General features: G+C 37.7%; 2 protein-coding genes across 2 annotated transcripts in view; both read left to right on the top strand.

Annotated features, from left to right (window-relative positions):
* LOC139721492 (uncharacterized) overlaps window positions 1-13,105 on the top strand; it is a 51,622-nt gene extending 38,517 nt beyond the window's left edge. The window contains exons 22-31 of the mRNA XM_071632805.1: window positions 1,368-1,589; window positions 2,127-2,294; window positions 3,705-3,938; window positions 6,427-6,514; window positions 7,917-8,150; window positions 8,815-8,972; window positions 9,393-9,487; window positions 10,488-10,637; window positions 10,993-11,128; window positions 13,055-13,105. Coding sequence (XP_071488906.1) covers window positions 1,368-1,589; window positions 2,127-2,294; window positions 3,705-3,938; window positions 6,427-6,514; window positions 7,917-8,150; window positions 8,815-8,972; window positions 9,393-9,487; window positions 10,488-10,637; window positions 10,993-11,128; window positions 13,055-13,105 — 1,536 coding nt within the window. The remainder of the gene's footprint in view (window positions 1-1,367; window positions 1,590-2,126; window positions 2,295-3,704; window positions 3,939-6,426; window positions 6,515-7,916; window positions 8,151-8,814; window positions 8,973-9,392; window positions 9,488-10,487; window positions 10,638-10,992; window positions 11,129-13,054) is intronic.
* A 10,207-nt stretch (window positions 13,106-23,312) lies between these two features.
* LOC139721497 (multifunctional protein CAD-like) overlaps window positions 23,313-27,495 on the top strand; it is a 64,799-nt gene continuing 60,616 nt past the window's right edge. Inside the window, exon 1 of the mRNA XM_071632812.1 lies at window positions 23,313-23,487. Coding sequence (XP_071488913.1) covers window positions 23,403-23,487 — 85 coding nt within the window. The 5' untranslated portion in view covers window positions 23,313-23,402. The remainder of the gene's footprint in view (window positions 23,488-27,495) is intronic.

The following is a 27,495-nucleotide window of genomic DNA, read 5'->3' as shown; positions in this document are numbered from 1 at the left end:
CCATTTTCCTACCTGGTGCAGATGTGATGCTATGTCAGCACTCCTGGAGTATTTTTCCTTTGCAACCTGACATTTGACAAGAAAGCAACGAATCTTAGACTCGCCTGAGCCAAGGGTCTATGTACAAAGAAGCAGGCTAAAAAGCCAGAAGAATTTCTAAGGGGGGGGGGGAGATGAGTTTAGTCTGAGGAAAAGAGGTGGATGACACCAAGGGGATTTGAATTAGACAAAGAGTGGAACAAAAGAAGAATTTCACATACAATAGAAAAATAATGTTATTTAAATTTTGCATAAGTTCAATGTTTGGACTCAAAGCAGCACCCTTAAAAGTAAATAATGAGAAATGGAAAACATTTTGATATCAGCAAGTAAACTGTTGTGAAAGCATGTGAATATAGGGAAAGCAAAGAGTTATGAATTTCAGTTTCAGGGTAGGCCTGATTGGGATCCTTGAAGAATTTATGGGGGAATCTACCCCAGTTTTATAAACATGTATGGATTCAATCAGTAAATACTAAAATATTAGGTGAGCATATAGTCTTAATCGTGGAGCAGTCATGGTGATCTAATAGCAGATCATATCAGATCTTAGGTCAGTCACAACAATTGTAAAAAAAATTTTGACAGTTCAAAAATTTTCTACAATCAACACAATTATCAACTAGAAAGGCACTCTTGAGAGCGCAGACCTCCGCCAAGCAGCTACTTTCCACTGATGATCTTGCTCTGCCATAGAGATCAGTGATTTCCGCCCATACGTACAAATGTATGCATGATGAAAAATCACTGCATTTCCCAATATATAGAAGCCTTTGTTACGTCGTAAACCCTCAACTGTGCGGCGCGCCTCACCTTGGAAACCTCAAAAATGTGCAGCTTGAACTCCCAAGTTCATTGATCCTTTCTGGCAAAATAACAAAAATCCGCCCCATGAGATCTTGCCCATTAGTGGCACGATCATAATGAAATTTGGCACGCCTGACACCAACGTCCTAATCTACTAGGTTGTATCTTATTTTCTTTTTTTAATTATCAATTTCTTATTTTAATTGATGAATTGATTATGCAAATTAAGCTGAAGATCTTTTTTTTATGAAGATTAAGCTGAAAACCTAATCAAGAGCATTGAGAGTCTACTTTTTGGTTTGTACGATATCTGTTTTGACATATTCAGTTTGGCCTTTAGCTGCGACAATTGTAATATCAATAAACCATTTCAATTCAATTCAGTTCAATTCAGTTCAACAATTGTACATCATAAAAACCTCAAAAAGTCATTTTAATTCTTATGTATTTTATTGTTTGAGGAATTTCTGATGTATTTCTCTTTTTTTTTTTTTTTTTTACTGCTACGTGTATGTACACAGACAATGTCAACCAGTGTTTACGAGTTTGAAGAGGATTTCAGCACATACCCACCAGTGTCACCTGCTAATGATGCACAGAGTGAACGAAGCTGGCTTCAGGACAAACCAAAACTCAAGGTTTCCACTTACTCAAAAACAAAGTCAAACTTCATGGGCTTCAGCAAGATCACCACAAATCTTGAGACTCTAAAAAAGGCCAACAGTCATCTGTCAAGACTTGAGGTAATGGATTGGATAGATGGTAATTTATCTTAGATTGAAGATGATCACCACAGCAAACATAATCACACATAAACAAGGCAGAGTTAGTACCATTGGGTGTAATACATATAGTGTATACTGTATTTTGTAGTGTCTTTGTTTTCATGAATTTTGCGAGTCGGTGTAATTTGTGAATTGAACACTGTGATAATATTACCCTGATCCTGACTTGAGTGCAACATTCATACATACATATACTGGTGTGCAGTTCACAGTACATGAACAAAGTGCTTGATAATTAAGTTCAATAGTCCTATATAAGCCCAGGGCGCATACTGTTTGAAATGATACCGGTACACAAATTTAACCGCACTTGTAATTATTGTTCGCAGCCACTATTTTGCAAAAATCAGAGTCACTAACAATATGGCATATACAGTATGTAAATTATGCATCAATTCTGTGAAGAAGTTTGTAAAATCTTTGATTTAAATGCATCATAAATTTTTGTTGTCTTGTCTTCTGATTTAAGCAGTATGTATTCAATCTTCTTTGTAGAATGGGAAAGCACCAAAAAAGCGGAAGTCACAAGACAAAGCCAATGAAATAGACGACCATCAATACTACTACCATGCAGAGGTGGAGTTGCAAGTGAAGAAAGCTGACCTTCAGAAGTTTAAGGGAGCATATGATGAGAATGCAGAAGGTGACATCTCTGTGAAGAAGGTATTAGTACTGTAATCAATAGTGGTGATACAAACTTGAAGTCATCATATGTCAGTTATACCTGTTTTTGCCTCTCTTCCAGTATTTTTGGGTTGTCCGTTTACATACCCCACTGATTAACCAGATGGAATAATGATAATAATAAAAACCCTTGATATGCTATGATATTTACAAGTAACCACATGAGGTGGAAATGATGTTTGTAGTGGCGCCAAATACATGAAAATTTCCACTTTTACAGCAGTTATGTTATTTCGCATAGTGGGTAGAAATGAATCAGGGAAATATTTCCTTTCAGTAGAGAGGGTGAAAGGTCAATACTCCAGGTGAGTAGTGGTCAAGATCAATTATAATAATTGAATTTTTAAGGGCTTATTACTTATGGCAGGGTATGGTAAGTTTGTCAGAAGCTTCATTAAACTATAAATGAAGGGCTGTAACTTGCAGGATATACTGTAAAAGTGGTTTCTTTCGCGTACAGAAACTTTCGCGGTTTCCATCGGTGCGGACTTTTTCGCGTGTGTTTAAATTCACGGTCGGTAATGATAGCGTTGTACAAGCGACGAGTTCAAAACTTTTTCGCGTGATGTTAAATTCGCGGTTCAACCTCTTAGCGTGAAAAGCGCGAAAATAAAATCACCGCGAAAGAAACCACTTTTACAGTAGTGATTTTGTGAGAATGTAAATGTAGCCTAGTCTACTGTGCACTGTAGTCCAATTGCTGTATCATTTGTTCTCAGACACACAATATGATTGATAATTGTATAACTTATTACTGTGATATCATCTACAGATGAAATTAACTGAGAAGTGAAGTGACAAACTTTCACCGGCTATCACAACATATTTACATCAAATAAACCAAATATGCTGAAACTCTGCATAGGTACTCTGCTTCTTGCAGAGTGCTGTGCATTGCTGTTTCTGACACGGACCTTCGGTGATTTCAAACTTTTTTTTAATGATCCTAATAGAAGATTGGAAAAATATAAGTGGTCAACTCATTGAAAAACAAACACAGGTTTGTATACCCCCTAAGCATGTTCAATGCATATTTGTTGAGAACATTTTGCAATGTGAACAGACTACTGTAAGAGTGGATATTTTTGTGCCAATAATTTTTTTGCGCTCAGCTGGGTGAGAAGAGTTTCATGTGTTTTTAATTCTGTAGAATCAAGACATCAACTACTGGAACATATAGCAAGCAAAAATACTGGCATGCTTTCATTTTTGCACTAGTTTCTGGTTGCATGAAATGTGTGAAAATTTCAACACTGCAAAACATTTCCACTTTTACACTGATTTATTATACGTGTGTCAGTTATTTTGTAAACAAAGTGTTGCAATCCAACCTTTCAAGAATTAATATGACAAGTCAACAACCTAGAATGTTTTCTTTTCCATTTATAGATGAGAAGAAACAGTTGCAGGAGAAGTTTGATTGATTGCATGAGAGACAGCCAGTCTTCAAACAAAGAGTCCCAGGATGAAATAGAAGAGAGACAAGAAGAAGACAAAGAGGAAGATGATGAAGAACAAAGTGACGGTGAGGAAATGATCCCAGCAACACCTGCCCTTACCCTAGACACGGTGACATCACAGACATGTGCTTGGACTCCAGGGAGCAGTATCAAAACCCCCAAGGTATGATAAACAATAGAAGAAAAATAAGATTTTAGTGTTCCTCTCACATTGGATGTTATACAGTGTAACTCTGTCTATAGAGGTGGATTCTAGTTCTCACATGTCATACTTCACCCCTACATTAACCACAAGGCAATACAACTTTATCATATCACTTGGGGTGGAGGGAATCGTTCATAGTCTAAGGTCAAGGATTAATCAAATTCAGTAAATGAAACTTGTGCAAAGTGTTATTTTTCTATCACAAGGGATGTAAAAATGTAAGTGTATTCTAGGAAATAGCACAATAACAGCATTAAGCTTCTTTACCCAGGGTGGCCTGTTCAGTGTAGACACTGCACTCCCAGATCTAGAGGGCCCTGTCTTTATCATTACCCTTGCGTTGCCAGGTACCCATCTATGTACATCTGGGTTGAAAGGGACTTTGTGAGGAAAACATCTTGTCCGAGGATGAAAGTACCGGGTTGGATTTGAACCCCAGATCTTTTGTTTACAAATCCAGGGAGGTGTTTCATAAAGCTGTTCGTAAAGTTACGAACGACTTACGAGCAACTGGTGATCAGTTCTGATGTGCTATACTTATCAGAATTTCCATAATGCAGCACAAGAATGGATCACCAGTCGCTCATAAGTTGTTCATAACTTTACGAACAGCTTTATCAAACAGGGCCCTGGGCCTTATCCTCTATCCACTCCCAAAGTCTGAGATGTTTAGAATGAAAGAATATAGGAATATATTTGTTTGTTTGTTTGCTTTAATTCATTCATGGAGTAAAAAGCCTGCATTTAGCTATTGGCCAGTTTTCAACAAGGCTGTGAATGTTCATGACTTACTTGTAGTGGTTATTTTACAGGCAAAGTTAAACAAATGGTTTCATGACATTTGCTCGTGTGACAATTGCTCCCATGAAATGTCGGCACACTAAGCCAAGCATAAATTCTACCGACAAACATAACCCTAATCCTAAACCTTATTTCAACACAACCCTAACCTTAGCCCTAAGTCCTTGGAAAAAAATAAGACCAGAGCAATTGTTGCAAGAGGAAATGTCGTGTCACCACAACAAATAGAGGTAATTAAAATGTTTACAAATGAATAGTAACATGGAAAATCAATAAAAGAAATCAAGATAGAACTAAGGAGAATAGTAACACACGGAAATATACAAAGATAAGAAAATAACATAAGCATATGTCACAATGTAGATAGTTAAAAGGTTTGTGAGGGATGAAATGCAACCTTTAACTAGACACAGGGTGGACAATAGAATTAGACTAATTTGTCTGTGAAAACATACTTAAATGTACAGTATTGCGGTGATGAAGCACTTTTCTTAATTTCTGTCATAAACAATGCAATATCACTTATTATCCTGCACCTTACAGGGATATTGTTTAATAGTTTAGAAGCTGAATATAATATACTATTTCTTTTAAAAAAGAATTGTAAGGGGTCAAGGGAGAGCAGTTGTAGTATTGTCATTACAGAAATTATATTGAGATGAAGATTTATATTGAATCCTAGAAGACAGTGAATTGGGAGCAAAATTATGAAGCAATTTATGAATGATAGTCAAAACCTGAATTTCCCGTCATTTTTTTTTTCAGTGGTGGAACTTCTGTGGCTCAATGCAGGTGTATATTTGTCTTGAAATGGGTTTCTTTACAGGATATGAATGTGTTCTCAGGGTTTATACCAATAAAGATTTCAGTTGGGAGATGTTAGTGAAAGGAGCATATGCCAGTAATTATAGGACTTTGTGACAGGACAAGTCAACTGAAGCAACCAAACAAAATAAACCCCTGAGTCCAACACAAGAATCTCTATTTTTATATAATTCCAGGTTTCCCGTACACAAGGCAGCTTCCAGATTTTCACCCAAATCTTGATTATTGTCGGAAAATTTTCTCCAACCAATCAAAAGAAGATGTACTCCTTTGAAAATTTTGAGAGTGATTGAATGCTGGGTTTTTTCTACTTGAAGGCCAGCTGAAGACTCAACCTGATCACTCCTTTCTTGCCCAAAAACATTTGTACTCTCAAAGTATTTTTCCCCTCATGATGAACTTATGAAATTTTCCTAGAAAACAATTCCTTTCTATCACGAAATATCATAAGCCATATTTTCATTCCTAATTTTGCTCAGGTAGATTTGCTTTCTTCCCTGCAGATGACCACACGGATGGCCACATGATATCAATGTTGGACAGGCAATTTTACCTTTATGCTCACAAATGAAAGCTGCTTTCAGGTTTTTCTTTTGCAAAAAGGGTGGTCTCCACGTCTAATCTCATAGTGTAATGACTCTTCACTTTCACATAAGTTCTTTTTCCTGTAGACTTAAAATTCTGACCTTTTCACACAATCATAATGAGCAACAAAATCTGATTCACTTAAGCCACCTCCTTTCCAATTATTATTTTTCCATTTTTTTTTTAACGTACAAATGTAATGGAAAGTGCTAATGCAACACAACCTCTCTTTCAGCAACTTTCATTCCTTGAAGATGATGGTACAGAGAGTGCTGCATCTGTGGGCAATGAGGACTATGAGAAATTTCAGTATCCAACTTCAGGCAAGTAAAGAATTCAAAGTACGTACTTGTCTGAACTAGGCGAATCCAACAAAGCACAGACTGAATCTGTTCCATGATATCAATATAACCCTAATGTCTCAAGCTGAAGTTATTGTTACCTATAGTTTGATGGGAAAAATTTAACCCTGTGTGATGAGGTGTGACAATTACAGTCAATTATTTTTTTATTTTTTTATTCTGAGGCACATATAAATTCTGAAGAAGTAATTCTTTCTATAGCTATGTTCATGTTCATACTGGCAAACTTCTGGAAGTTTGAATTTTAAGAGTCTGGCCTGCCTGAATGCAAACTTCCCGAAAACTTCTTTCAAAACTTGCGAAACTTCCCACTAAAAGTAGGGAAATTTCTAAATTTGTGCCGTCCCAACACATGCAGCTGAAACTTTGTTAAGTTTGTCATGTGACCAGTACACTTCCTGTTTACAGTGCCTCCCAAACAAATTTTCAAGAACTTATCAAGAACTGGAAGTTTGAGATGTTTGACCCGCCAGTGTGAACACGAAGAAGCAAACTTTGTGAAGTGTTCATTGGACAAAAAGTTTTGCCTGTGTGACCTTGGCTTGTAATTATAGCTGCATATTCAACTTGAAGGGAAATCCAAGCTCCTATGGAGAGTCTAAAAATAAATGAATATTACAGCTTTGCAAATTTGTATACTTACACCATTTCTGTATGATTATCTAAAGTGATTTTAGTGTAATTTGCGGCCTTGCAATACATTTCTGAATTTACAATTTGAATACATTTCTGTTTGATCGATTAAGTGAATTAGTGTACAGTCAAAGCTGCCTTAGCAGCCACCTGTTTATAGCGGCCACTGAAAAATCCCCCTGAGAGGGAAGCCCTGTTAAAGACCCTGTATATGGTGGCCACCTGTCCAACGCAGCCAGTGGCCACAAATTTTGTTTCCGGCGGTAGATTTTAACCTGTCTATAGTGGCCACAGACCCACATGGAGCCGTAGCCAAGCTTTGAAGCCGTGACAGTCATTCATGGGCAATGTTCAGTGATCACCACCGCTGCATTCATCACTCATTCAGTCATAATACTGTAATGCACTGGTGTTAAGCTTTTTTCACGGCTGTACACATGCTACTGTGCAGTAATTTGATAAACACCAGCATTGTTCAATGCATTTAACAACATGTGCGTACGTATACACATACATGTACATGTAAGTACTTATAGATGTATACAACGATGATACATGTACATGTAGGCAATGCACACAAAATTGGATAACCTGTCTATAGCACCCATCTGTCTATAATGGCCACTCTTTTTGTCTCCCTTGGGGGGGCTGCTATAGACAGGTTTGACTGTAATACATACCATGAATGCAATTAGAGAATCTGTGCATTTCAATCCTTCAATACCAATAGGTCCCTCAAAGGTGATTAGGCCATCAGAATCTTCTCTGAAGCGCAAATATCCCTACCTCGTAAAGGATGATGATGAGGAAGACACAGATGAAGAAGAGATGGATGATGAAGGCCAAGATAATGCTGCTTGCGGCAGTCATAGTTCAAGCAAAAATCAAAGGTTGAACTTTGATCAAAGTTTTTCGCTGCTGGAGCCTGAGAAAGTCTTCACTGTGGATGACAATAAACTGGCAGGTTTGTCTGTAGTGATTATACCCAGTGCTTGTATGCCCTACACAGTCTTAATGCTATACTGAATTCTTGCCTTTACTTTCTCTTCCTGTGCTAAAATTTTGTGATTTATGGTTTCCTGAGCATGAAGTTGCCAAGAAACATTCCTTTAAAATGAAAGGTTATTAAAGTTATGAAGGTATTACCTATCTTGTAAAGATGTACAAAAGTTGTCAAATCACTATATATGTAGAATATAAAATGGTCACTCTATTCAGGGAAACTTTGAAATCATGAATTCTATTTATATGTTTGTCAGTTTAATACAAAATTACACTCCTTTTTCTCCTGCTTTGGTGAGGCAAAACTATAATGTAGTGTTACAGAAAAGGTTATCTTTCATATCCTGTTTGTGCATTGACAATGTCATGGGAGCAGCAGTCTGATGTATGCGTTCCATCTTCAGCTGTATTATAGTTACTTCAGTGTTGCCATATATACCTGACACATTGAGTCACAAACGGCATTTTTTTTTTACAGTTCAGCAGTGAAATTTGAGTTTTTTTCCAGTTTGTAAGTCCCATGCCTTCTTTGTAAAAAAATATTTCAACGTTTCTTTAATTATAACAAATATTCATTGCGTACAATTTTCAACTGGTCTCTTTAACCACAACTCATCTGTTCATAGACAAGTATCCTTCAGACAGTGCTGGTGGTGCCGAGACCTGTGAAGGCATCAGTGACCACTCTGTGTCTTCCTCTTGGGATAACCTGGCAAGCTTCCCTGCCATGCAACTGACTGATGTCTTTGGGCTCCTGAGAAACAAATATAGTCAGCAGATGGTGGTAGGTAGCAAGATTTATCTTCAAATCTAAGCTCTTTTGGACTCTTGCTTTGGAGGTGTTGTAATACAGGGTTACTTGAAACCAGACAACCCAATGGTAACTTAACCTGATTCTTTCTCGGGAGAAAATAGTTCAGTGTGGTTCTGTTTTTTATTGTAATCTGCATACATTTGTTGGCAAACATGCAGCATATCATGATGGAAAGAAAATTTAAACCAAAAATCTCACAACTTACTTGTTTAGCGGTGGTGGCCTGCGGCCGACAGCATATCATTTTGACATTTATCCTGCACTTTAGCATCTGCTCATGTGGCTTTCCTTTATATTGTTTAGAAAGTGAGAGGAGCATCCATTATGGTAAAACAGACTATATGATGCTATCAACATGTAATGAATGTTCCAAATACTTTTATTTACTAGATGAAGAGGACCCAAACAAAAAAGCTGACAGAAACTGTGATCCAGTCTACCAAGAAGCAGATGGACAAATTGTTCATGGAGCTGCACGAAGCAAGGTACATAACTGTGGCTGTGTTTAGATACTATAAAAGTGGATATTTTCGGGTGACTAATCTTTTGTGCTTGGCCGTGTAAGAAGAGTTGCACATGTCTTTAATTCTGTGGAATCAAGACATCACATACAGGAACATATGGCGAGCAAAAAATTTGTGCATGTTTTTATTTTCTTGCTAGTTTCTAGTTCCGCATAATGTGCAAAAATTTCAACAACATAACCTCATACAGTCAAAGTGGTTTCACATAATGTCCCATGTGTGTTGTGCTCAATGGAAACTTTGAACCTCGGAGCAGAGCAGGAATACATGAATGGATATACTGTACTCAGTTGTGACCATCTACCACAAACAGATTTGAATGATGATAACCATGGGGCTTATAATGATGTGATGATATATGTATAAAATCCGACTATATTAAGTTTTTGTTTTAATTCTCATGACCATTTATGTAATACGAGTTAAGTGTGACTGATAGCAATCATAGAAGTGTAGATTTAATGATGATAAAAACCTTATGCCAGATACTGGTCTCAAGAAGCTTGTCATTTCTGCGTATTTTTCAAAAGAAACAAACATAGAAAAAATGATTAATGAAATACATTATTTCATAATCATTCCAAAAAATGAAATGATTTAATCACAATGGACAAGAGAGAAAAAAGTGGGAGATCTTCCAACTTACGCTGTATGCTTGTGCTTGATTTAGATATCAGTCTTATCAATACATATGCTCTATTATATTTGAATGACCACCTTGTATAATTTTTTGCAATAGATATTGGCCTCATTCACATTGTATTGTGCTTGAGAACCATCAATATGAGGCCGTATACAGCAGTATGAGTATGCACTGTGTGCCAGATCAATTGGGAAGTATCACCCACATTAATATGGGAACTTTATGTCCTTTTTGTAACCCCAGAGTATGATATTTGGTAATTTATGTAGGGATTGTTACTGTCTTATAACCTGTAACATGTTCCTTTTCATTGTTCAGGCGAAAGGGCCAAGACAAATTCCAACAAAGTATTCTCTCTGAGTTGGTGCAGTTGGAACAGTGTCTTGAAAAGCTTCACACTCTCCAGGCACATGCTGAACAATTACTGAAGCTGCAGAAGAGGAAATCCACTGAGCATGCAGAGCAGCAGTAAGTGTACTGTAGTGGTGATTATCGTAACCAATAGTAATTTCTTCTCTTTGTTATATCAAACAATAGATCATATTGCAATTTTAATTTGGTCATAAAGAGATGTCATGTATCCTAACAGTGCTGAAGTATGTGGTAACCTTTACTTGAACCATATAAATGTAGCTGATTGTTCATAGTTGGTGTCATGGACAAAAGAAATATGGAGGAAGTAAGAGTGGAAGTGATGGTAGCAGAGTATAAAACAAATCACCAGATTAGCTTTTGGTCTTTGTTGGCTTTCTAGATTACAAAGAAAAGGCAGAGGGGTAAGTGAGGTACTGTAGCAACATTCCATGCTTTCTTGTTTTTTCAGAGTCAAGAGAATCCGCAGTCTCCATACATCTTTCTTGGAGCAAAGCAGGAATCTTGAGGGTAATATCAGTGAGCTGGTTCAACAGGTCTTCCAGAAGGAAATGAAGATGATGCAGCAGAAGTTGTTTGCAGATATGGTGAGAAACCAGTATATTGATTACAGTATATTGATTGTCAGTCATCTTGTATATCACAGAAAGAGCCTTTAAAGGGGAATGCAACTCAAATGTAGATTGAGTGAATGCTGCAATATTTGTAGAACGCACCAATAAAAGTTTTAGGAAAATTGGACAATCCGTTGAAAAGTTATGAATTGTTAAAGTTTTAAGTGCAGCCATTGATGGATGAAAAGACTACTACAGTTTGTGATGTCACATATTAAATATGATATATAGAAAATATAAAGAAATTTCAACCAAATTTCATTTTTTTTTAAATGCATGAGATATACACATTCCCTCGATCAACCTGTGGAGATATCTTTCTTTCCATCTTTCTGTCCTACCATCCGTGATCAATTTTGTGTGAGCACTGTTTGAGGTATCTGAATGAAACTTTTGGCATGTGTATGTATGAGTAGACGAAGCTATGTCCATCAAATTTTTGGCACACGTTCAAGGTCAAAGGTCATGGGTCAAAGTCAAATTCTCAAATTTCACTTTTTCCCCCTATCTCTGTAATGTTTGCAGGTATTTTCATGAAACTTCTCTATGTTTGTGCTACCCGGTAAAGATTCTCTTGAGAAAGTTCTAGGCCATGAGATCAAAGGTCAAAGGTCAAGAGAAAATGCAAAAATTGTATTCTTTTTGTCCTTATTTTGAAAATGGCTCAAAGTATTATAATGAAAATTGGTGTATTTCCAGATAGTGATTATTTGCCAATCACGTGAAACCACTGTCTCACATTTGGCAAGATGTTCTATAGACCTATTGGGAGAATACCTGATGAAACGCTATAGCGGAGACATACCATTTGCCAAAGCAACATTTCATGCTCCCCCTACTTTCTTAAAGAGGTAAGTAAAGTGCTCTCTCATTATACTGGACAAAATGAAAATATGTTAAAGGGATAGTACAGTATTGGTGGAGATGAGAATTGGGCTGTAAACTTTTTGCGAGATACCAAGAAAACACTTATGATATAGTACAGAACATACCATTTTAAGAGGAATGCAAAGTTTATTTGATGAAAATCGGGTTTGGAATGACTGAAACATCCAAAAACAAAGTAAAACAAAGTGATCGTAATAAAGTGTGGGTCCCACACTTTATTAAAATCGCTCTTTTTTGGATATCTCAGCCATTTCAAAACCAATTTTCATCAAATAAATGTTGAATTCCTCATAGAATTACATGCTCTTTCATATTGCATAAGAGGTTTCTCATCATCTCATCAAAAAATGTTAGAAACCTGAAATTAGGTCTCAACCGAAACTACACGATCCCTATAAGGTTTCATTATATTTTCTTTTCATCGTCCTTCATACGTGACGCCAAAAACTGTAGTAGTCTTCTAATCCTGCGATGACTGCACCAAAACTTTAACAAATCGTAGCTTTTGAATGGATTGTCCGATTTCCTCAAACCTTCACAGTTGTGTTCTACTAATATTGTTGCGTTAACTCAATCCACATGTTTCATTTCCCTTTAAACACCTTATTTCATGTACCAAACATAGTCTAGTAATTATTGATATTCATGAGAAGGAAGCTTATGTGGCAAATATGTAATCATTGTAGTAGAATTACAGCATTAAGTGTTATTTTGTGATTAAAGAATTTTTAGTCAATGTTAGGTTTTATACATGACAAAGGGTAGTAAGAGCTGATGACATCCCTTTCAAGATGGAGAAAATGAAAATATAAAAGATAGACTGCACTCTTTTTATCACTTTCCCATAGAGGTGTTATGGTACTGCCAGTGTAAGCTCTTAAAACTGATACGTATTGTGAATGTTGATTGTGACCGTGATTAACGTACAGAATAAACAAACTAGTTTGTCAGTTTTGTTCTACACCCTATAATGTGTTATCATTGTCAATTTTCATGTTTTCTGTTTTGCAGAAACAAGAACAGATGCAGAAGACATTGCAGTCGTTACTTCTGTTCCGCTAGAGCCTAAGTAACAGATGAAGTCCTACCATTTTGGTTCCTTTGAATGAAAGTAATTTTGTGTCATTATCTTCGCCATTTTTTTTTTCTTCGGGAAAGAGTGTAAAGATAATTCTGTTAACTGTTGTTTACTGTTTGTTAAAAAGTATGCAACAATTTTTTATTCAAGTTGTCATGGTGTACTGGGTACAGCAATTCTTCAAGATACATATGTGCCAGCAATTTCAAGAGCAGGTTGCAAGTCCTTCTTGCAACTGTAAAGGCTGTATATGTTTGTTGTGTTTGGTCCAGGTTTGTCTGCAATTGACACTGTTCCTTGTATCAAACCCGTGCACTCATGACAAGATTGTTTAGACATCTGGGCCCCATTTCATAAAAAGTTGATATGATAGCAACTCTTGCTGGAAAAGCAATTGTCATGGTAACAACAAGAATCCAGATTCCTGATTGGCTGTCACTATGGAAAGTTGCTATGCCAGCAAGAGTTGCTATCCTAACATCTGTCATGAAATGGGGCTGTGTTCCACTAATATGTAGTATACATACATAGTATATGTAAATATGTTATATATTTCTCTCCTTTTTTTATCATTTTGCTGTATCGAATGAATTGATTAATTGCTTTATTGTCCATAAAGGAAATTCTCTTTTCACTGGTTTTTTACATGTAGTCCACATAGTGAACAAGACAAAAAATTACAATTACATATTACAAATTAACAATTTGTAAAATGAACAATTAACAAATATATTCCTATATTATACATTACTGTTTTTGCTTCATCACTCCTGGCTATACTGGATTTATCACATGTGATAGTAGAGTGAGTAATAAGACAAGTTTTCTCACAAGAGTGGATGTATTTTGCCTGGTCCCACCTAACTTGTCCTCATCTTAACTTGAGTATGTACACACAATTATCTAATGACACTATGATTAAGCTAACTTTGATCACCATGATCACTGCCGTTCTAGGTATCTAATCTGTTACATAGTATAATACTGAAATGTGATGCAAGTATCAGAAGAATAATTTTGTGATGCATAAATGCATCAGTCATTAAGTTTATGTCAGACTTACCAATTATATAACAAAATATCAACTAAGAGAAATACAGTGGTGCATATAGCTGCCTGTGTTTGGTTGTTAATCAAATTCATGGCTGTCACAAAGGGAAAAACTATGATTCATTGTGCCCATAAGCTGTCCGAACCCATTAAATAGCCTTAAATTCTCTTCACAATGTTTCATGAACTTTAAGACTCAGCTATGTTGGTATTGTGTCCTTCATGAATGAATTACAATGTGACATGTAAATATGTTCAAGTTTGAAGTAATATAACTTCACATTTATTTCTTGATACTATACAGTGGACTCCCGTTATAATGAACACGGTTATAACGAAATTTCGTTGTAACGAAGTAAAACGTCTGGTCCCAAAATTATCGCCATTGAAATCTATGGTGCAAAATTCGCTTATAACGAACACGGTTATAACAAAATTTTCGTTACAACGAAATGTTTCTGAGCACCACTGACAAAGAAAAACAAAAGAAATGTGCTCCGTTAGAACGAAATGCGAATCGCTTCCAAAAATACGTAGCGGAACAAGCATTTATAGCGTCTCTGCATGGGCGAACGCTTCACATCACTGTGTACGTGTTTGCTCCTTGTGTCCTGCATAGTTTCCAATGGGGACTTGCATTATTGTAATACAATAATCTGAAATTAAACAAGGTTCGTTTTATTGTTTCGAAGGTACTTTATTACAAAACACACAGATTCTTATACACCTAAATGTCCGTTGGTTCGGAGATGAAATAGGGTTTGTTATTACGAACATTTTGGCGTTATTCAAACAGTTTGTTAAACCGTCAATGAGATGTGGTTCTTATTACGACGGTTCGTTTGTCAGAAAATGATAGGAATTCTAAACATTCGTTAATCGGAACATAAAAAAAAAAAAATCGTTAATCCAAAGGTGAAAAAGGTGTGTCCAGTAACAAAACTTTGGAATTGCAAACTTCATAATCGTCTTAAGATAACTGAACCTACGAAATAACTAACCTTTCTCATTTTTTATTATTATTTACAAACCTTCTTCGGAATAACAAACCTTATTTCATTGTCGGATTAAAAAACCTTCGGAACAGTGAACCATTCTCATTCTTTTCATTTACAAACCTTCGGAATGACAAAACTCATTTCATTTTCCGATCAACGAGCCTTCGGAAAACGAACAATATATTTATATCTAAATTATGATCAGAACTTTCGGAATAACGAATTGTCGGAAGAGCGAAGCTTCAAAATAATGAACAAACCTTTGGATTCCCGGGAATGGCGAAACTTCGGAACAAAGAGTCTTTCGGAGTAACAAACTTTAGTAAGAAACGAATCTTTGGAATAGCGAAATGCAACGGAATCCTGAACTATTATTTTCTATACGACTTATTGTGTGACAAAAACAACTTTATGCTCTCTTTTAAATGTAATATCCAAACAAAATTAAAAAGGTACCATCCCATTTCACATAGCTTTCCAGTGTATGATGAGAATTCAACAGACATATGATATATGCGTGGTGGTTACCTTGTTTTTGTTATATATTGTATTTGGTCGGTTATAACGAAATTTCGTTATAACGAAAGAAAACGGCCGGTCCCGAGCATTTCGTTATAACGGGAGTGCACTGTATTTGTATTATATGCAAACTTCATATTGTAGTGTACTCTGGAAAAGACTTCAAGAAGAGCAGTGTTGGTAGATCAATAAATTGTATTTTCCTGTGTTTTACATCCTACATGACTATTTATCAGAGTTTATCTCCAAGACATATGATGTGAAAATATATGCGGACCTACGTCCCAATGTTATGTATATATGACTATGCATTTTACATTATTATTATTGACAGTATGTCAATAATAATTCAAAGTCTTTTTCCATGTTGCTGTGAATTTATCATATACATGGATATGCATATTTGCTCAGGGTGGCTAAAATCACCTTTTTTTTTCGAGAGTAATTTGTGTTCACTTGCCCATCTGATCCACTGGCATTTTTTTTTATATAGCTCTTTTTTTTTCAAATATAAGTAAAAACTAAGTAGTAATTTGCAACTTCTGCATCTTCTGTAAATGTGGAGACATACATGTAAGGATAATGTATTTACATAATGGGCAGTTTCAGTGAGCTTCATGAAGTTTATGATTTTTATTTATTTATTTTCTAAGGTATAGTCACATATCTAAGAACAAAAATATGTGCACTATCAATTTCACATTAGTTCTGTGGAGTTGGATATTCATGAAACTTTCCTGACACAAAATATTTTGCCTTTACAGTGTCCAGGAAGTAACATTGATAAAAGAGTAAAGGAAATTTACCAAATGAGGATATCTAAGTGCTTTTCCATGTCTGAGGTCACTTGACCTTTTAAAACAGATAACTGTGTTTCCGACAAGCTTGATAAGGCTAGCTATAGAGCTTAATTTGTAGCACACTGATGTTACAGTCTTAGGAATTTAGTGACAAAACAGTTATTGAGCTAAGATTTGAACTTTGAGATTTTAAAGGCCATTTTCAGATGTGTGTAATTCTTATGCCTTGGCCCAAAATAAATGTTAAGCTATCATTTACAAGCTAGTTGTCTCTCTCCTGTGAACAAGTTATCCTAATTTAAGTGAAACCTTGATTGGGTTTTGTAAATGCTTGTCCTGTGTATAGTACATGAGGTTTAAATTGTGCTGTGGCAGATTTTAAGCAAACTTCCTCCAGGTCGCAGGTCACTGTGCTGTTGCTTAATAGTGTCATGTTCCAGCCACAACCTCAGTGAGGAATGTCCAATATCTATATGATGTGGTAGGAACCATTGGAATTAAGATTCAGCCACGCCAGTGAAGTGAAAAGTCAAGGTCAAATGTCACCAAAACTATGATAGCTAAAATGTAGTTTTCACAGCATAAATTAGCCATTTATGTCCAGTGGTAATGTAATATAACTATATAATGACAGATGTGAAAGGTCAATTTATATGGTCACTGAACTTGGGCTTGAATATCACCTGGCATTATTTCAGCAATGAATGTCCAATGATAGTGTAATTTGGTGTGAAGGATGGAAATTCAAATGAATGAATTGTTGATATTGAGGGAGCAAAGGTCAATCTGGTGCAGTGGGGTTAGGTCATGAGCACTGAACTTTATCTTTCTGAAATGAAATGACATACCTTTAGTGAAATACAGAAATTGCATTAGAGTTTGGTTTTAGACTTCTTAGTTCCTTTGAGGCAAAGGCTCAAGTGGGCTTTTGTGACCATCATTGATGTGCGACATCCAGGGTGTATTAGCTGTTTACATTTTCAGCTTATTGAGACCAAAATTTCACATTTCATCTTATTCTTGAAAAACACAAGGTAAAATTTTTTGCCACATTTGTATCATTGCTAGGATGACAAACATTGTACAAATAATCACCATTTCCCACTTGTGGTCGCCACAAGTACAGTGCCTCTTTCCCCATCCTTTTGACTGATCTCCCAAATTGGGAAGTTTTAACAAATCTTCTTGTCTAAAACCAGCACGGAATCTAAGTTTTTGCTATAAATAGGTACACTGGTAACTGCCGGTACAAATTAGTTTATGGCAATCAGGGATCGTGGGGGACAAAATTTCACAATTTTTACACTTTCATCTTCTCCTTGAAAATGCATGGTCAAATTTTCACCAAACTTGGCAGGTATTATCCTTGGATGATAGCATGCATATATTGTGAATAAATGCTACAATGTGAAATTTTGATATTCTAGTGAGCACTCCACCCCTGGGTCTCTGGTTTTAAACTTTGTGTCATCCATATTGGTACTGTACAAATCTTGCAATTACTTCACAGGTTAGCATGTACATAGGAAGGTCATTTTAATTTTCTCTGTGCTTATTCATCACACAATAAATGGGTTTGTTTTACAGTGTTTCTTGTGATTGTATATAAGTATACATGTAATTATGTTTCTACTTCCAAAAGAAATAAACACAGAAACTAAGACAAGTTTGTGAAAGTGACCGTTCTAACCCTAGAGAAAATACATGAAAAAGTTGAAATGATTGTAAGTCTAGACCTGTGAGTGATTGCATTCAAATCTCATTGTTGTTGTTGGTTTTTTTTTCTCAATGAATTCAAGAGTGCATTGTTCAGAACATGGAAATATGTATTGCATATATAAAATTTGTTTGTTTTCATGTGTTGCAGCTGTGTTGAGTTGGTTAGAAGCAAACTCAAAGTAACTCACTCTTTTACTTTGGTTGCTCATGTTCACCTGACTGTTATTAAATGCATTGACTTCAGTTTGTTGTGCTAACTTGTGTCTTATTTCCTTTAATATCATCCAGAAGATATAAAGAGTTGCTGTTATTGTCAGTCATCTTTTGTATTAGAATAGTACATGTATCTACTGTATGTCATCTCCTCCACTGTACCAAGAAAATCAATGAATATCTTAATCTTGTGTGTGCCACAGTGTAAACCCATGTGCCATATTATTCTCAGAACACAACACACAAGCACTTTTTGGAAAACATATATTTTGCAAAGCCATCACATGCAACTTTTTACAGAAACGTTATGCCCCCCTCCCCTCCCCCCTTAAGGAATCTTTAAAAATATGTATAACCAGAAGTGGTAATTCAATTCAATTCAATTCAATTTGATTTTATTGTCCATCTCTGGATATTTGTTTTTTTCATGCATACATGTACACATTACATTGGTACATACAAAGCACACGTATAACATAGATACATGATAAACATGATAGACGTCCAAGAGATACACAGCAATACAATATCAATTTTCATTGTTGTATATACATAACATAAAAGGAAATATTAATCTGTATATAAGTCAACATTGTGTTGGGAGTGATGTGCATGTGTGTATTAAATGTGTGTCAAATTAAACAATATAAGATTTTTAAACAATATGGGTGAATGCTTAATGTCTAAATAAATGATTGTATAAAAATCTTGAAGGTTTTGTGTGTGTGTGAGGTAGTAAGTACATTGATGAGTGTAGGTTCAAGTTTGTTCAAAGTGGATCCAGGCCAGGGGTGTGCTCCCCTTGGAGCTGGTTGGAGGCAGGGGGTGGGGGATGGGAAGGGTCCAATGGGGGCCTAAATTGTACATGCTCATCTTCTTGAAAACCCCATTACCGATTTTAACCAAACTTGAGACGTAGCATCCCTAGGGGGATAAGACCTCAGTTTGCTCAAATGGGCACCATGCTTTCCCTTAGGGGCCCTGGGCGGCCCTGGGTGGCCCTAGGCGCCCACCCCCTCAAGTTCGATTGATATGAGCATGGACGTTTATAACTGCAGATCCAGGGGTGCCCCCCTTGGAGCCCAGGGGTCCAAATTGGGGTCTAATTTGTAAATGTTGATCTTCTTCTTGCGAGAACACATGGTCAACTTTATCATCGCTCGGGTGGTAGAATATTGTACAGATATGCACCATATTTCACCACCTGTAGGGGTCCCTGTAGGACAATGGGGGGGGGGGAGGACAGAACTGAACCCCCCACTTAGGGATAAACCTCCTCTCAAACCATAAGTGATAGCTGAGCTATGTGCTATGTGTAGTAGTGACCGCAGTTCGATCTGAGTTTGTTTGTGGCAGATCAGGGTGGATGCATGGGGGGAGGGGCAGACCAAATTGAGGGCAACTTTCACATAATCTTTTTCTTGAAAATGCATGGTTATTAGATTTTTACCAAATTTGGCAGAGATAATTGCCAGGGTGATAGAACATATTGGCTTATGAATCTATGCAAGTGCCTGGGCATCATTCCCCACCAGGGGCACTCCAATTAAGGGGCACAATGTGGGTGCAAAAGTTAAGAAATCTTTTTGAATCCTTTATCTAGAACGAGATAAGCTAAGTCAGTGCTATGAGAAAGTAGATTGGTCACTAGGCCTATAGTGTCTACTTTGTTCATGGCAAATCCAGGGGTGGGCTGGGGGCAACACATTTGATTTGTCTTCTTGAAAACATATGGTCAAATTTCTAACCAAACCCTGTGCATTTTCACAGGGGTGGCAATTTATGTACATTCTTGATACAGGACCACAGAACCCTCTATTACAAAAACGAAGAAGTATTGTTAAAACATTGAAATACTCTTAGTACCGGTAATACATTATTGAATGCAATTTCAATGTTATTTGCAGTAGATATAGGGGTTGGGAAGGCATCAAAAGGGGGAGGAGGCAGTGTTAACATTTAAGTGTTGTTTTTTTTTTAACTGCATAGTTAAATTTTGTAAACACATTATTGTACCTGATAGATATTTTTACCAGTATGGAATATGCATTATATGGACACCATGCCCCTGCCCATAGAAGTTTACATTTAAATGTTGTTGTTGTTGTTGTTGTTGTTGTTGTTGTTGTTGTTGTTTTTAACTGCATATATAGTTTAATTTTGTAAACACATTGTACCTGATAGATATTTTTATCAGTATGGAATATGCATCATATGGACACCATGCCCCGGCCCATAGAAGTTTACATTTCAGTGTGTTTTTTGTTTGTTTGTTTGTTTGTTTTAAACTGCATAGTTACATTTTGTAAACACATTGTACCTAATAGATATTTTTACCAATATGGAATATGCATTATATGGACACCATGCCCTGGCCCATAGAAGTTTACATTTATGTGTGTTTTTGTTTGTTTGTTTGTTTTAAACTGCATACATGTAGTTACATTTTGTAAACACATTGTACCTGATAGATATTTTTACCAGTATAGAATACTTGTATACATGCATTATATGGACACCATGCCCTGGCCCATAGAAGCCAGTGAAGCTGCCCCTGCCCCAAAGTATGCAATGTTCTCAGGTGTGGTAGTATAGGCCTACCTAGTCTGCAAGAATGCGTGTAAGGTGAACTTGTGATACTCAGGTGAGCATGAGACGAATGTTGCAGAACCCACACTTTGTAATATATATAGGCCTACTGTATATGCATACCGCCCTGTACATGTATGTGCCCAAAAGTTTGTGATTTGAAAATAGACTGTTAGCATACAGCATGCTATGATAACTGATGTACATGTATATATAATGCTACTTTGGAGCAAGGGGGAATTATGTAATTTGTTACTATTTTTTATGGTAATTCGGTAATTAGGGGGAATTTCATAAATAAGACAAAAACAAACATTTTAATGAAACAGTTGACCCCATAATTGATAAATGAAAACTAGCATCCTAACTAAACTGTACTCTATAACAAAAGGATATCATTTCCTTTGTTTTATAGGATTAATAGATTTTTTGTACATTAACAATGGGAGAACTCTCCTACAGTACGATATTCTCTGCTGCCCTCTATGTTTCATTTCGCGCAGTTTCAAGAGTGTAGGGTACAGGAAAATGTGTAAACAAACTTGAAAACGAATATTCCGCCGTAAGGACGAAAATTTCCTGTATGGCCCAAATTATATATATACATATATATATATATATATATATATATATATATATATATACATATATATTCGAGACTCCTGAAGAAGGTGGAGGCCACCGAAAATTTGAGTACAATAAACTCATTCTTATTGGCGAAATAATTAATGCATTACCAGTTTATTTCTTGATTCTTCTTTATATATAAATATATATATGTTACTGCTCAACATTCACTTTAAATTCTTTATTAGCGGCCCATCAGAAGTCTGAAATTTTGGTTGCCTGAAAAAAGGTATAATGTAGTACCGACGGTAGCTCAAAATGAATGAAAACATCAAGTGCCCCATCAGGCCACCTAAAAATACCCTTTTTGGAAATTTCATTTGGTGGTCGACGTACCTGGCATCAATTTTTAATTACCCCATTCCACAGCTTATGTCAAGCTTATCTATAGGCCTTTGGATAAAACATAAGAGTAGGCCTATACATAGAATAAGCGCATGCATAGGCCTACCTGGTATATCAAACAGCAGTATGAACAACAAATTAAACAAATCGTAATTATGATGATAGTATACAAATCATTGAATGCACAGGTGAGAGGGGGTGGGGGGGGGGGGAGGAAACCTACCCCCTCTCACCTCCCTGGGGTACTACATGGCATGGCCGGCACCATGTTTTTAAAAGTGGGGGCCCACTAGTTTATAAGATTTCTGATGCCACTTCTGGGTTTCATCACACTGCAGCTAACGAAAAGAAAAATAAAAAGGCCTTCCTCCCAGCACAACTTTTTTATTCCACTTCCGGGATTTCTTAAGCTGACAAACAATACAAAAAGTAAAACAAAACAAAACTTAACCACATCTTTCTTTTTTTTTTCTAGTGCCACTTCCAGGGTAAAAAACCGGGGGCATAACAAAGTGGGAGGCTAATCATTCGATCTAGGATCCATACATTTGCTACTCTAGTAGAATACAGTAGAACTACATGTACATTGTACATGAATAGAGTCTACTGGTGAGGCCCCTACGTGTAAACAAAAACACAAAATTGACTGACTTTTGTACTTGTTATTTATTAAAGTTTCTGAACACGTGGTTCACTAATTACATTCTAATTTCTTTTCTATTTTTCTCGCTATACATCAAATGCCAGCTATCAACGCATATCATAACAGCTTAATATAGTAAAAAAAAATAATAAAAGTGAAATCAACCGGGGCGTGACGTGGCCGCGCGCAACGCAAATGCCTTGCAAATGCATTGAAAGTACTCTATGCAACTAACCGCAATCAGAAGTTCCGACAGTCATTTGTATTTCACAGGCCAGGATGCGACCCACACGCCGTGAGCCCACAGATCTCTTTTTTCTGTGCGTGAGCCTCCTGGCGCGGGAAATTCAGAACGTAGCGCGCGCGCGCGCTTTCTTTTCGATTGATTGACAATGTGACTAACTGCTCTGCATGCTGGTGATGAGGTGGTTGGTTGAGCACACGTGTTTTGAGGTAACGTTGTAAAGTGTGTGTGAAAACATGGTTCAGGGAAATTACATGTATTGCCTATTGGAAGCCATGGTCCTCGACTGTTAGTCTTTGTGTAGAAGTTGCCTTGAGTTGTGATGAAATCAGGGCGCTTCTGCTTAAGAACCACATGCCACATTATTTTCTGTTCATAGTTTCGTACTTCCGGACAGCAGTATTCATGTACCGCCGTCTTTTTAGTGTGCATCCCATTCGACAGCGTCTTATTTTAGCAAGTTTCGCTATTCGGACTCTCTAACTAAACGCTACAATACGACTTGTCTTCATACGCTTCAACGTTCTCAACAGAATGCTGGCAACATTACATTTGAAAGATGGCACAACGTACACTGGACAGCAGTTCGGGGCCGACTGCAGTGTCTCTGGAGAAGTTGGTAAGCCTGCTACTTAGTTTTACTATGAAATTTAGTCGTCATAAAATTTGCAAACTTAGTGAATGGATAACTGACTCTGCAGCTCTGTGAGTGTGACCACCCCGCGCCCGAACGCGAAGAAGGAAGCGAGAATACGCTTCGCATTTGCAATGGTTTGTGCTGGACTTCAATGACAGAGTCTCTGACTAAATTTACCTTCAGACCCTAGAAAGTACAATTGTAGATAATAAACAATTTGTGTGTGCAGGCAGTGCCATGTGTGACAGTAGTAGAGTATAAATTTACACTTGATTTACCAGAGCTAGGCAGAGCAGAGGTGGGATAGAAATCTATAACATTAGACTATGACTAGATTATAGGTCTAGATCCTCGCGGGAAGTCAGGGCTGCCAACTCTCACGCAATCAGCGTGAGACTCACGCAATTCAACCAATTTTGACTGTCTCACTCTGATAAACGAAATCTCACGCTAAACCCCCAAAATGGAATGTAAAAAAAAATAAATATATCTCTAAATTCTCTGATATTCCGAATATCGATATGCCCAAGCCCAAAGTTTCGAGATTTTCCCGCGCGGGTGTAAAGCTTAACCAATAATAATCGTTTTCGGTTCGCGCGCAAAGACGAGCTATTGGATTACGATTGGTTTCTACCATACCGCGTGAGCGTAGCTTGTACTTATGGCAAATTACAGTATGTATAGCAATGACGTGTGCTTTACATCGCTTGACGTACTGTGTACATACTAGTAGTACGTACGTTCGTACGGCCGCACAGCAGGCAGCCATGCGCTAGCCAGGAGGTCGCTCCGCTCCCACTGGCGTAGCCAGGGGTTGGGGGGGGGGGGCGACGGGGGCGGTCACCCCCCCCCCTAAGATTTGGACCGGGGATTTGGGAGGCGGAAAAAAAATGCGTGTATACTGTATGCATGCACATGAAGCGGGTCTCCTTTGCAACCTTTCATCAAATAAGATATTTTTTTTTTAATATTTCACTCAAAGTGTGCACCAGATCGTTGAATTTCAATTCAAAATATGCAAAATCTCTCGTGCTTGGGAGGGGGTATCCCCCTCCCAAACCCTCCCCCTCTGTGCCTCTTTCCCTAGCCAAGTACACTTTTTAGATTTACAAAAAATTCTGAATAATTCTGAGTGCACAAGACTTATCACTTATATTCCGAAAACTGAAGGTTCCCTCATGTATCTTCAGGGGAATTTCCCCTTTTAATCGACCCTTTCCTCCCTCAGCCCCCCCCCCCCCCCAAAAAAAAAATCAGTTTTTTTTTTTTTTTTGGTGATTTCTCAAATGTCGATTCCATCAAATATGCGTATACGAGATATCTCAATTTCAACCTTAAAAAGATAAAAGCTCCATCGGAAGGGAAGGGTGGAGATAACACTCGCCCCCCCCCCCCCCCCCCCGGCCATGCAAAGAAGTAGACTGTGGCTATACCCAGATCGCTTTATTTCAATTCTAAAAACGCAAAAGCAAAAGCAAAACACCCCCCTCCCACACCCTCCCCTCCCCCTCGCTCGCTCCGCTCGCTCGGGTTCAGTCGCGTTCATAATATTCAGTGAAAAGAATTAATACAAGAAGTGTATTTGAATAATACCATTTTATAGGCAAATTGTTCAATAATAATCTACACTAAAATATACTGCTACCTTAAACAAGTGGGACTGTTTTACGTCGATAAAACGCGCAAAAACATGCATCAAATTGCACCATTTGCAACATCAAAATGCAAAAAGTTCTTACTGTGGGAGGGGGACACCCCCCTCCCACACCATTCCCTACCCCCTCGCTCGCTCCGCTCGCTCGGGTTCAGTCGCGTTCATTATATTCAGTGAAAAGAATTAATACAAGAAGTGTATCTAAATCATACCATTTTATAGGCAATTGTTCAATAATAATCTACATCAAAATAACTGCTACCATAAACAAGTGGGACTGTTTCACGTCGATAAAACGCGCAAAAACATGCATCAAATCGCACCATTTACAACATCAAAATGCAAAAAGTTCTTACTGTGGGAGGGGGGACACCCCCCTCCCACACCCTCCCCTACCTCCTCGCTCGCTCCGCTCGCTCGGGTTCAGTCGCGTTCATGATATTCAGTGAAAAGAATTAATACAAGAAGTGTATCTAAATCATACCATTTTATAGGCAATTGTTCAATAATAATCTACATCAAAATAACTGCTACCATAAACAAGTGGGACTGTTTCACGTCGATAAAACGCGCAAAAACATGCATCAAATTGCACCATTTGCAACATCAAAATGCAAAAAGTTCTTACTGTGGGAGGGGGACACCCCCCTCCCACACCATCCCCTACCCCCTCGCTCGCTCCGCTCGCTCGGGTTCAGTCGCGTTCATTATATTCAGTGAAAAGAATTAATACAAGAAGTGTATCTAAATCATACCATTTTATAGGCAATTGTTCAATAATAATCTACATCAAATAACTGCTACCATAAACAAGTGGGACTGTTTCACGTCGATAAAACGCGCAAAAACATGCATCAAATCGCACCATTTACAACATCAAAATGCAAAAAGTTCTTACTGTGGGAGGGGGGACACCGCCCTCCCACACCCTCCCCTACCTCCTCGCTCGCTCCGCTCGCTCGGGTTCAGTCGCGTTCATGATATTCAGTGAAAAGAATCAATACAAGAAGTGTATCTAAATTATACCATTTTATAGGCAAATTGTTCAATAATAATCTACATCAAAATAAACTGCTACCATAAACAAGTGGGACTGTTTCACGTCGATAAAACGCGCAAAAACATGCATCAAATTGCACCATTTACAACATCCAAATGCAAAAAGTTCTTACCGTGGGAGGGGCGACACCCCCCTCCCACACCCTCCCCCCCCCCCCTCGCTCGCTCCGCTCGCTCGGGCTCGGTCGCTTCGCTCCCTCGCAGACTAACCGCCCCCCCCCTAACATGAAATCCTGGCTACGCTGTTGTCCGCTCCCTCGCTCGTGCAGTGTCTCACGCCAAACTCTCACTCAAGGTTGGCAGCCCTGGGAAGTTATATTTTTGTTGAGGATTACTTAAGACGCTAAAATTATATTTTTCTGAAGCGCGTAGCGCTGAGGAAAAATATAGTATTCCGAGACAAAAATATAACTTCCCAAGGGAAATGAAATGTTATATTCCTACCGAAGGAAAAAGTCAATAGATCTAGTCTATCTGTTATATTAAATTGTATGACCTACAACTGTAGGCAGGGTAACACCCCCAGTAATGCAGTATTTGGTCACTTTTTTGCAATATTTTTCAAATTAAAATAATACATAGGCCTAGGCCTAGGGAGTAGAGGTCTAGAGTCTAGAGGTTTTTGCACTATGGTTTGACTGCTTTATGCCATGTACACATTTTAAGCAGCGCCTCAGTCAACATAGTGCAAGCGCAGATCCCCGACATTCATAATTCATGTCGCCCCAGAACCCACCGAGAATGCCTGCCGCTCCAACGCTCAACTCCCGATTGCCTACAGATTCGTTATCTCAACTATCGGCTGTGCGATCGTGCGCAGCAAGGAGAGAGAGCTAAAAATATCTTGGCCTCTTCTCTCTCGGGCTCTCTCTGCTCGGCGATGCGCTTACAAGGTCTTACCTTGTTGCTGATTGGCTGAGCCACGACTGCATTGGCCATGTTGTGTGCATCGTGTCTCGCTTGCTGCATCGCTAGCATGCACAGTGCGTGTAGTCACTGCACACTATCCCGCTCTCGTAACCCGTTTGTATGTACTCTAACAGCCTCACAGCGCACCGCTGGTATCGGGTAGGTCGCTCGCTACGGAAATCTAACATTTTCAACATTGATCTATGCACTTCAAACATCCTCGCACATACATTGCACATACTAGCACACGGTAAAAGTAGTTATCAAAACACAGATAAATCGCTTGAGAATCCATAAAAAAATATCACGAGGATGAAAAAAAATTGCATGTATGACCAAAACTACTCCTTTGATGACATATTCCTGGC

Source organism: Diadema antillarum, unplaced genomic scaffold, assembly GCF_040938485.1.
Source record: "Diadema antillarum isolate AM-2024a unplaced genomic scaffold, OU_Dant_1.0 scf00000144, whole genome shotgun sequence".
Taxonomy (NCBI): domain Eukaryota; kingdom Metazoa; phylum Echinodermata; class Echinoidea; order Diadematoida; family Diadematidae; genus Diadema; species Diadema antillarum.
This window is presented reverse-complemented; position numbering and strand designations above follow the sequence as displayed.